At 37.0% G+C, this 11,890-nt stretch overlaps 2 protein-coding genes across 4 annotated transcripts; both read right to left on the reverse strand.

Moving 5' to 3' along the window:
* LOC145973392 (uncharacterized) lies at positions 1–1,665 on the reverse strand. Of its 3 annotated transcripts, XM_083102729.1 has the most exons (4): positions 1,544–1,665; positions 1,139–1,211; positions 713–997; positions 1–597 (listed from the first exon to the last, which is right to left on the reverse strand). In XM_083102729.1, the coding sequence occupies exons 1-4, from the start codon at positions 1,559–1,561 to the stop codon at positions 566–568; spliced, it is 408 nt and encodes a 135-aa protein (XP_082958855.1). In that variant the 5' UTR covers positions 1,562–1,665; the 3' UTR covers positions 1–565. The 3 variants fall into 3 exon arrangements, 1 of the variants encoding a protein (XP_082958855.1); XR_014439424.1 differs by having other exon boundaries at positions 1–997; positions 1,512–1,665; XR_014439423.1 differs by having other exon boundaries at positions 1–997; positions 1,458–1,665.
* Positions 1,666–5,700: 4,035 nt separating this feature from the next.
* On the reverse strand, positions 5,701–11,022 carry Serp (chitin deacetylase-like protein serp). The gene is made up of 5 exons (XM_083101852.1): positions 10,613–11,022; positions 8,372–8,770; positions 7,942–8,263; positions 7,380–7,679; positions 5,701–7,289 (listed from the first exon to the last, which is right to left on the reverse strand). The coding sequence occupies exons 1-5, from the start codon at positions 10,659–10,661 to the stop codon at positions 6,761–6,763; spliced, it is 1,599 nt and encodes a 532-aa protein (XP_082957978.1). The 5' UTR covers positions 10,662–11,022; the 3' UTR covers positions 5,701–6,760.
* Between the last annotated feature and the right edge of the window lie 868 nt (positions 11,023–11,890).

Genomic DNA, 11,890 nt, shown 5'->3' on the forward strand with positions numbered 1-11,890 from the left:
TATTGTTGTAATTTATCGTATACAATATACAACCAAATATACACTAATTTTGAATATAATAGCGATAAAATTAAGAAGCGAGTCAGAAAATAAAAAAGATACGCAGTTAATCATGTGTAATCTGTCGTTTACGATTGTGATTAACAATTGCAGTCGCATTCATTGTTATAATTTATCGTATACAATATACACTATTTTTGAATATAATAGCGTTAAAATTAAGAAGCGAATCGGAAAATAAAAGATACGCCATGGACCTAATAAGCGATTGGTATTTTCCATGATTGATTTATACACACCACACAAAAAACTAAAGCTTCCTTTGCAAGTTTTGTTGTATCAGTTTCTATATCACAACCATAATCTACGTAACCAATAAATTTATCCCCAGAATAATCTACATGCTGCCGTATAGCCATTTCATCAAAAACTAAAGCTCCAAGCAATTTATATGAGGCGGAACGAACATGCAATTTTATGGCCTCTAATGCTTCTGTGTTAATTCCAGGCTCACCATCAATCGAGTAATACCATTTTGATAATATTTTCGGATGAGGCAAACAATTTAAACATTTTGAACGAACATAATTATATGCCCTCGGTGAATAATAATGCAAAGTTAGTGCAAATTGACGCATGCTTGCATTGTATGTTTTAGACACAGGCAAACATTGCTGTTTTTTTATTTGACGCTTAACTAATTCTTTTATACCTTTTTGTAGATTTTGAAGAACGTTAGAATCATCTTCTGTAATTAAATTGCGTTTCTGTAAATTTTTTATCATATTTTTTAAAGTAAGATGTTTTTCTTTCATCTTTGTCCATTTATGATTCACATCATATAATTTTTTTTTCAAACTTCTTAATTCTTCTGCATGAATTTTCCGCATCCTACATTTAGTAGGAGAATTAAATATTCGTTCAGGTGAAATACTTGTTGAACGATGCTTCATTCTTAGAGTATTTTGTTGTAATTCTCCAATACTAGTACTAGGTTCTGTAATAAATATTACTTTTATTATTAGATAATATATTATTATTATATGTAAATAGAGAGTTATATGTAAACAGAGAGATAATTAAGCAATTTATTACATAGATAATTATAAAATGTATAATACAAGTAGATAATACTAACCAATGTCACAATTTCTTGAATTGTCAACATTAGGAATTGTATTCTGCTTTTCTGAATCTTCTTTGGTAAATAACTATAAAATAAAGCTGTTAATATAAAATTATACAGAATGTACACTGCCCGTCACTAATTCGTTCCATTTTCCTAGCAAGTTTATATAGGATATGTTACATATCCTATATAAACTTCCTAGGGAAATAAAACGTATTAATGATGGGCAGTGTACATACACCATAAGTAGAAATCATTTTCAATGATTTAAAAAAAAATAATTTAATCAATTATTTTAACGTTTTTAAAATATCTTTAAAAATGATACATTTTTGATATATATATTTTTGCTGATTATGTTAAACTGTGATATTATATGTACAAATGGAATAGCATCTTTCTTTAATCTTTTACACTCCAGATGTGATTCATAATCTTCCTTTCTAAAATGTGCGGAACACACGGCTGCAGATTTTGGTGGACACCAATCTTTCAAATAAAGGACTTCGAGCCATTTATTTTTCCTATTTACATCCTGTGGTAATCTAAAAAAATTACAAAAATTATGTATTATTTTCATTATAAACATATCCTTTTATCAAATAATAAATTTATAAAAATTGAATTAAAATAACTTAAATTTTATATATTAAGTTTTACTTACAAATGAAATGAATATTTCTGATTTTTATCTTCTTTTTCTAATTGCTCGCAATTCTTTCTTTTTTGAGAACTTCTGTTATTGCATCCAGGTACAATACAATAACCCATTATTAAGAAATTTATCTTTTTAATTGTATTATCTTAATACTTTAAATTGCAGGCTAGCTGTCACAAGAAAAGCACAAGTCGAAAGTCGAACGGAATCGAACAAAACACGAGCCGAATAATACCGAGTTTAACCGAAATGACTCGATCTGCGCCTGGTGTCCCCTTACCGCTAAACTTGTACCTCCCTTGCCCTAATCAGTAGCGTATGCTCCGTCCATGAATTCTTAGGTCCATGAGATACGCAGTTAATCATCTGTAATCTGTCATTTACGATTGTGATTGAGAAATGCGGCCGCGATTATTGTTGTAATTTATCATGTACAATATACAATCAAATATACACTAATTTTGAATATAATAGTGTTAAAATTAAGAAGCGAGTCAGAAAATAAAAAAGATACATAGGTAATCATGTGTAATCTGTCGTTTACGATTGTGATTAAGAATTGCAGTCGCGTTTATTGTTATAATTTATCGTACAATATACAACCAAATATACACTAATTTTGAATATAATAGCGTTAAAATTAAGAAGCGGATCAGAAAATAAAAAAGATACGCAGTTAATCATGTGTAATCTGTCGTTTACGATTGTGATTGAGAATTGCAGTCGCGTTTATTGTTATAATTTATCGTATACAATATACAACCAAATATACACTAATTTTGAATATAATAGCGTTAAAATTAAGAAGCGGATCAGAAAATAAAAAAGATACGCAGTTAATCATGTGTAATCTGTCGTTTACGATTGTGATTGAGAATTGCAGTCGCGTTTATTGTTATAATTTATCGTATACAATATACAACCAAATATACACTAATTTTGAATATAATAGCGTTAAAATTAAGAAGCGGATCAGAAAATAAAAAAGATACGCAGTTAATCATGTGTAATCTATCGTTTACGATTGTGATTGAGAATTGCAGTCGCGTTTATTGTTATAATTTATCGTATACAATATACAACCAAATATACACTAATTTTGAATATAATAGCGTTAAAATTAAGAAGCGAATCAGAAAATAAAAAAGATACGCAGTTAATCATGTGTAATCTGTCGTTTACGATTGTGATTAAGAATTGCGGCCACGTTTATTGTTATAATTTATCGTATACAATATACAACCAAATATACACTAATTTTGAATATAATAGCGTTAAAATTAAGAAGCGAGTCAGAAAATAAAAAAGATACGCAGTTAATCATGTGTAATCTGTCGTTTACGATTGTGATTGAGAATTACGGCCGCGTTTATTGTTATAATTTATCGTATACAATATACAACCAAATATACAATAATTTTGAATATAATAGCGTTAAAATTAAGAAGCGAATCAGAAAATAAAAAAGATACGCAGTTAATCATGTGTAATCTGTCGTTTACGATTGTGATTAAGAATTGCAGTCGCGTTTATTGTTATAATTTATCGTATACAATATACAACCAAATATACACTAATTTTGAATATAATAGCGTTAAAATTAAGAAGCGAATCAGAAAATAAAAAAGATACGCAGTTAATCATGTGTAATCTGTCATTTACGATTGTGATTAACAATTGCAGTCGCATTAATTGTTATAATTTATCGTATACAATATACAACCAAATATACACTAATTTTGAATATAATAGCGTTAAAATTAAGAAGCGAGTCAGAAAATAAAAAAGATACATAGGTAATCATGTGTAATCTGTCGTTTACGATTGTGATTAAGAATTGCAGTCGCGTTTATTGTTATAATTTATCGTATACAATATACAACCAAATATACACTAATTTTGAATATAATAGCGTTAAAATTAAGAAGCGAATCAGAAAATAAAAAAGATACGCAGTTAATCATGTGTAATCTGTCATTTACGATTGTGATTAACAATTGCAGTCGCATTAATTGTTATAATTTATCGTATACAATATACAACCAAATATACACTAATTTTGAATATAATAGCGTTAAAATTAAGAAGCGAGTCAGAAAATAAAAAAGATACATAGGTAATCATGTGTAATCTGTCGTTTACGATTGTGATTAAGAATTGCAGTCGCGTTTATTGTTATAATTTATCGTATACAATATACAACCAAATATACACTAATTTTGAATATAATAGCGTTAAAATTAAGAAGCGGATCAGAAAATAAAAAAGATATGCAGTTAATCATGTGTAATCTATCGTTTACGATTGTGATTGAGAAACCTGTTGCTCGGGGGGAGATAGAGAGAATTCCCTTGGAATTAACGATGGAATATCCTTTGCTATCGTTGATTAAGCTCGTCTCGACGCGTGGAAGCGATGAAACGGCAACGAAAGAGTGGCTGCATCGGAATGCAATCGTTGCCAGTCGACGCTTGTGGTATTTCACGAGATTATCATTATTTTTCTGCCGTTCTCTGCCGCTCGAATCCTTTCTTTTTCTTCGATTCCTGGCGGATAGTGAGGCGTGATGGAAACGATTTGTAGGCAAAACGACGTCCTGCATTATTGTCGAATGTATGCTAACGTTGTTCCCGACAACGTCTGCCGTAACGGCATAATCCTGCTGTATAATCCGCCTTAATTAGCAAGGCAAATTTGATAACCGCTTAAGACAGGAGGAGCGAAGAGCCATTCAAGAATCATCTACTTCATTGTGAGCTATTGTGAATGCGCTTCTCGCTTTATCGCGATTTAATTCTTGGCGTAGAAAGAATGGAAGAACTTCTTCTTTCAGGATGTATTTTTATTTGCTGCGTCTCGAGTTGTATCGATTTGAAATTCCAAACTTTTATTTACTTTGCAAACTTTTTTAAATTATGGGTAAGGAAAGATACGTAAATATTAAATTTAAGCATTGTTAAGAATTCGGAAATATCTCGTAGAATATTATTGCCGATTGTGAGAAAAAGATGTGAAAGAGCAATAAATTTCATTCGTATCGCAATGGATTTAGAGTAACGCTTATTGTTTGCAAATTATTCTAATAATAGTAATAATCAAAGAAAAATTACGTAATTATGCTGAAACACGACCGACAGTTAAAAATATGCAAATATAATCGGTAGGACAATACAATCGGTTTCTCGACACAATCGGATCGATAAACGATCGCTCGGATTATCGCCGACGCTCTCGAAATTCCGAGTGCTTTCTTGGGGCGTTTTCTTAAAGCGTGGGAGGATCGGGTCTTTCTTAATTCTTCGCGTCATCAATATCATCGCATTCAGATCAAGGCCGCGACGGCGGCTGGATGGCAGCCGAGACACGCGAGCGAGATTTTCAGAGCAACCACGAAACCGGAATGAGGTTTTCGTCATCTCATAAATCGAACATCGGTCTCTCGTATTCGCGATGTATGTATGCATGTGTGGCACGCATTGCGATCTCACATCGGGACATTTAACATCGAACAGACGCAAATTGATTAAAAAAAATTTTCGTTTTTTTGTGAGAGAGAGAAAGAAGATAGATCGGCGAGATCGCGATTTGAACGAGATTTCCGGCGCTCTTTCCGACACACATTATTAATTCCCGATTAACATTCAGAAACTGGTGTCTTTGATCTTTACGAGGTGTCCTTACGATCGATCGCGTATCGACAACGATAAAGTAGCGAGAAAATTAACGAACGAATGAACGAAGAACGTCCGTCCTCTCACTTGCCTTGCATTTTAGAAACGAATCTTGACCCGGTTTGGCGGTCAAGTTTGCGAGGTCTAAGCGTACTCCACTTTCCATTCCATTATCGAACGATCGTAATGAATAATACGACGAGCGCGTGCAAGGGGAAGAAGAAAGAACGAGACAGACCGCGTTGTGTGTGAGATTTCTCAGAATTTTTTATTCAAAGGTTCACATCGAGAGAACGCTAGGTTGGTAGTATCACTTACTTTTACAAATATACATATACAATATTTAATTTTCATATATATATATAAATTTATATATATAGATCGGCGGAACCCTTAAAAAAGTAAGGGCACACTTCGAATCGGGGAACAATTAATCTGGCGGCCTTCGTGTATTACTTCCGTCGAGGGGGGGAGAGGATTAAAGGAAGACTCATATTCGCCGATAGATCGATATCGGCCGAGAAATCAGAGGTTCGAGAAAGAAAGAGGGAATGAGAAGGGGACACAGATTATATTACACACGGAATCCCACTCGCGGATCGCCAGTCGCCGCCATCGAAGGGGATCCGCGATTTCTCCTCATGGGATCGGGTGGGGCGACATTTTGTTTTGCTTGCTTTTATGCCGATTTCGAATGGAATGCGCGCGAATCTCGTTGTCGTCATCGTCATCGTCGCCTCGAGGGCTTCGAGAACGCCGTCTCTCTCTCGGGAGTCTATCACAGATTGCTGGTGTATGATGAATGTTAATTTAATTATCTGATAACGAGGTACGCGTAAAAAAAACTTTTTTTACGAGTTTCTTGAATAATAATACAATAATCTTTTTAATAATATTTTTTATATTTCTGATAAAAATTAAGTTAAACGTCAACGTCGAAGAGAATGTGTTGTGAATGCAAAGTGGATAGAAAGCTTCCTTTCATTTTATTCGTCTTCAATCCATTAGACTCCACGTAGTGTTCTAGTTCTTAATCGAACAGAACTTAATCATCACAGATACATTGTTCTCAACAATAAAACAGCAAAATTATTGACAACTAGAGCGGAGTTGCCAGAGTCTAACAGGTCGACGACGATATTTTCTCTTTTCTCTGGTATGCCTCATCGTTATTTTCGAGGATACTGATGCTTCTTCAAATCGAGATTGGAAAAAAGAAAACCTACATGATCGAGAACAGAGAAGAAGGAAGAAGAGGAGGGACTTGACTTAGACGAGAAAGAGGATCGCGCTCTCGGCAGCTTAGAAGAAGCCATCACCGGTTGGATCGTTCACCCAAGGATAATTGTTGGGGCAGCGTACGCAAGTCTGGAGGTTAATGGTCTCCCCGGGCACCTCCTTGGAGGTCAGCTTGCAGGTATGAGGCACCCAACACGCCGGTGGACCCTCCACCACGCACTTCTCCCGCCAAGGCTCGAAGTTCTTCGATTCGGTGACGGTGCGCGGATTCTGAATCCACTGAATCACTTGGGTCATCGTCACGAAGTAGACATCGGTGTGGCTCTGCAGGATCTCATCGATCCAGTAAAGGAAGGCGTCTAGAAACTCCGGATTGTTCTTCAGCCAGGCAGCGTGGAAGTAGAGGCCGAGGGGCGCGCGATTCTGCTCGTAGTGACGGTCGAAATTGTGATTGAGGAAATTGTAGAACTGGTCACCGGTCAAAATGTTGCTGCAGGAATCTACCATGGCGCAGCCAGGGAGGTACTCGTCGTTCTGCGGATCCTCGCGCCGATCCAATTCGTTCATCACCATTTCCCACACAGCGTGCGACCTTTAAAGCATCATTTGAAACGTTCTTACTATCATCTACATATTCATATGAGAAAACTGTTGATCCAGATTATATATATACAGCGCTGACCTAGTAGGGCAGTGTTGAAGATTTCCGTGGCAGCGGTGCGGCATCCGGAAGTACATGGTGTACGGCCACAATGGGGGATTGTTCAAGGCCGCAGTGATGGTGGAATCGTACAGGAAGGCTTGCTCCTCCATCATGGTGAACTGATTGTTACCGCCGACCCGCAGATACGGTGCTCTCACGCCCACCACGCTGTTGTCCGACAGATTGGCATACTTCTCGGCGATGATCCTCATGCCGGCCATCTCCTTGGCCCAATCGTCGACGGTCGCGTCCGACCAGAAGCGCTCGTCGTCATTATGCCTTGCCCCAAAGTTGTCATGTAAACATTTTATGTAGTGACCGTGTTCTGATTTTTAACAATTATGACTATGGTCGTGAGCGAGACGTGACGATGCATCGCAGGAACCTGTGCTCGTGTACCTGTTTTCCAGTCTATGAATGGTTTGCCTGGAACCTCGCGCTCGAGAGAGTCTTGTAATCATCTCGGGCGGAGTATGGCTTTCGGAGATGGCGCATAAGCGAGAAACATGAGAGTGTTAAGATAAATAAAGTTAATACTTACGAGATGGAGTGGACGGCGATTTCGTGGCCCTTTCTGTGCATCTCCTGGACCGCGGAGTAGTTGGTGTACTTATGCGAGACGAAGAACGTGGCTTTGATGTCGCAGCCATTCGGGTTCTTGCGCTTGCCGTTGAAGATATCCTTGTAGAGACCGATGTTATTGTTGTTGATGGCATCGTCAAAGGTAATCGTGACCATTTGCGGCACGTCCTTACCCGGGAGATCGCCGGGAATCGTGGTACCGTCCTCCGAGCAGAAGCAATCGGGCAGAACGCACACAGCGGGATCACATGGAGGAGCTCTATTGGGATCGTTGTCCATGTCTGAAATGGCGAAAAATTACAAATTGCAACATTTACTCATTTTTTAAATGACATTTCTGTTTTGCAGGAGTAAAGTATCGCTTTCGCGCAAACTTGCGTAAATTTTACCGCAAATATTCTCGTCGGAGCCATCGGTGCAATCCTTCTCGCCGTTACAGAAGAGACCTCTCTCGATGCAAGATCCGTCGCCGCACGCGAGGAATCCATCTTGGCAAAGCGGTTCCTCGGTGTAGAGCAGGGGCTTGGCCTTTCTCTCCTTGTTCTTTAGTTTGCAATTGTTGACAGAGTCCTTCCAATCGCACGTCTGCTTGTCGATGTCAAAGTACAGACCGGCCGGGCATCTTATCGCCTGTAGACCGGAACTCGTACATTGAATAACATCCCGGCAATTATCACCCTCGCCGGCGACCAATCTGAACCACTCGCCGGCATCTTTATCCTTGCAGATCTCATTTTCAAAACTCTCCTCCTTCTTGTCTTCTTGTCGCTTAACTCGATTCGAGCCCTCTGAAAATGGATAGTGGAATTTGTGATGTGATAAAGGACTTCATCTCTTCTAGAAATAATTATTCAAATAATTTGGCTATTTTTTTTCAATTCTTAGAAATGTGTTCCAAGAAAATAAATTTGGAGAAAGGATCATATTATAATAAAAATCTACTGTTTTATAATATATATAATTATTTCTAAACAATTGCAGTAGCACTTTTTAATTATATTATTACGAAAAATAAAAATATTTATTTTATTTGAGATCGAAACATTGATTGGATTTTTTTTGATAGGCTAAATATCAATTCAATATCATCACTGCAGCATTAAGATCATTTTTTTGAAATTACTTTGTTTTTTTTTTACGAAACAATCAGAAATGTCTTATTGCATATGATATTATCAATCTTATTCGAAATTTTCAGATTAAAGTAGTACCGTACTTGAGTTATCACTGTCGTAATTTCTATACAACTCACATATCTGCATCGTTAGAAACGACAGTGGTTATTTCAGAGTAATAAAAACTTTGTACCACAGAGATTGATATAATCTATTTCTTTAAACGATTGTGGTTAATAAAATTAATCCAAATCAGGACTAACATAAGGATCATATTTTTATAAGATTTCTATATATTGCTTAAACAATTTGTAATCGTGCGCTAACAAGCTTGTTAAAAAAAATTTGATTTTTTACAAAATTTTACATTAAAAAAAATAATGCACAAAAGAAGAAGGACGAGATTTACGTTTAATGATTTGATCAATTAATTAATTTCATTATTAATGAAGAATATTATAAATTAATGTCTCAATCTCATAAAGCTTGATTTTTAAAGGCGCTTATTGAATTTTGTTATCTGCAGTCTATAGAAATAGTCATTAATAGTATCGGATAAACATTTAGTCCCCCGGGCTTGCGAGACGATTTCATGGTGGAACGACAAACGGGGAAAGTTGTACCCCCACCCGCGCTATTTCCAGACCGGGGCACGGCAGTGACGTCACCTATCCGGGACCGACCGGACCGAGAAGCTTTCACGCTCTAATCTCTTATGCAACTTGTCGTCCCGACGATCGACTATTAGATTATTTTTCTTGTTGTTATAAATATCGCTCGTTTATGTAAAAAGAAAAAAAAACAGAACAACTATTCTCATGATCAAAGATACCGGAATAGACCGAAGAAATCTCAAATGACCAGATTGCAGTGGTACTTTCGCCATTTTGAATGACTGTCACTATGCACGATCTCACACGTGTCCATCTGTGATATATATATTTGAAATATCTCTCAATTAATTTGCATCTGGTATAATCTTTGCAATTAATTAACATTTTTCTTTTTCAATATAAAAGATATTTCTTTATTCGTCAAAAAGTATCGAAATGTATTTATGATTTAAATAGATAATTTCTAATTAATTTTGATACATAATTTATGTATCAATATATTTATATATTTATTTAATATAATTTAATAATTTAACATAAATAGGTATAATTAATTAGTATATAAGAATTCCAGAGAATTTCTTATCGGCATTTTCCTCCAAGATTACACATCATATCGCAGATCGTGTTCAACGCGATTCAGGAATTAATATAAAAAATAATACAAAAGGCGCAAAAAGAATCGGTGCGTTTAATCGATGGAAAAAAATCAGTTCGAGTCGAACGGTTGTTGGTAAGCTTCGTGAGAAAAATTGTCTCCCACGCGTTATATGACCGGAAAGGCTCGTAGAACTCTCACGCGTCCCGCCATGCAAGAAATTCGATATACGGTCCCTCGACGTGTGAAGCGATACCTTGGCATCGGCCAGCGAAAGAGCTGGTAGAGAAATCTGGCACTCACCGGCAAGGACAAAGGCTGCTACCAGGAGCAGCACCAGCGAGGACCTCATGCTGATCCTCGGGGGATATGATTTCTTCTCCTCGACGTCGTCGTCGTCTTCTTATTTTTCGTCTTGCACCTAAATCTCTCCACTCCTTCAATCACTTCCGCTCAACTGATGTTTGCCCGACGCTGTCGATCAGCGAGGGTTGAAAGAGTACTTGATCGTAAAATGGCGATGTGTCCGTCCGTAATTTTTGAAGCAGGGAAAATGCAAGAGAGGGAGTCGGGTGCAAAGGAAGATCCAGCTAGAAATCTCGGCAGCGATCCTTTAACGACACACGGGACGACAAAAAAATCGAGGACGCCTTCAAGGACGCGGACCTTGAAGGTGTAGATACCGTTCAACGGACTGGCTGAGGCTTGCCACCCGTTGGGCCTTATATTGCCACCACCACGACGACGTGGTCCCTACTGCGATCGGGTCCCCTCTTTCTCATCTTCGAGCATTGCTGTTCGCGTAGACGGTGCCACCGATCCAGGTACGTACGAGTCGAAATCGTCGATTTTCCGAGATGCAGCGAGAACTCGAAATATATTATTGTCCGCGGGATAAATGCAAATTCTCAATTCTTGCTGAAGAGTGCTCTATCAAATTCTCTGAATCGCTAGCTACAGTTCTTGACATTTAATGTGACTATATCAGTTGCTTCGAAAACAATATAGTCTCTAGATAATGCATTACAATAATTTTTAAAAAATCCAATTCGTTGTATACAAGTATAAATTTGTAACGTCAGAGCAAGATACAAGTCTGCAGCATCATGTAAAATTCACCTACGAAACTGCATGAATCTCTAGATGTCTCCTTGAGGATATTTTGATCTACGACTATCATTAATCATTCGCTTATAAGAAGGGATACGAAGAACAACCTGTCAATACTTTCTCAGTGGTAGGAAAGTACAAGGTACAGCTATTCTTTTAGTGTGTCAGTGTGGTAGGTTCGTAACGTATGACCTCGACCTAGGAACTTAAAGAGAAGTATCTATGGCAACTTATTTCTCGACTCTGAGTGATTAAACGCTCACATAAAATTCTCATGCGGTATGTTATCGCCGATTTTATCTTCATCGCCATTAATTGAAGATACATAAATTGCGCTCAACGATGCGAAAATTTACGGCAAACGATATAGGAACAGGAATGATAAGATAATTGCTGCATAGAACAGCAGTTGATGTACGTAGTTGATGACGTGAGAAATATTGTAAAATTAATAAAGCCAGCGAAGGATGG

Source organism: Camponotus vicinus, unplaced genomic scaffold (assembly GCF_025532165.1).
Source record: "Camponotus vicinus isolate PSW18456_S1 unplaced genomic scaffold, iyCamVici1.0 SCAF_6, whole genome shotgun sequence".
Classification (NCBI taxonomy): domain Eukaryota; kingdom Metazoa; phylum Arthropoda; class Insecta; order Hymenoptera; family Formicidae; genus Camponotus; species Camponotus vicinus.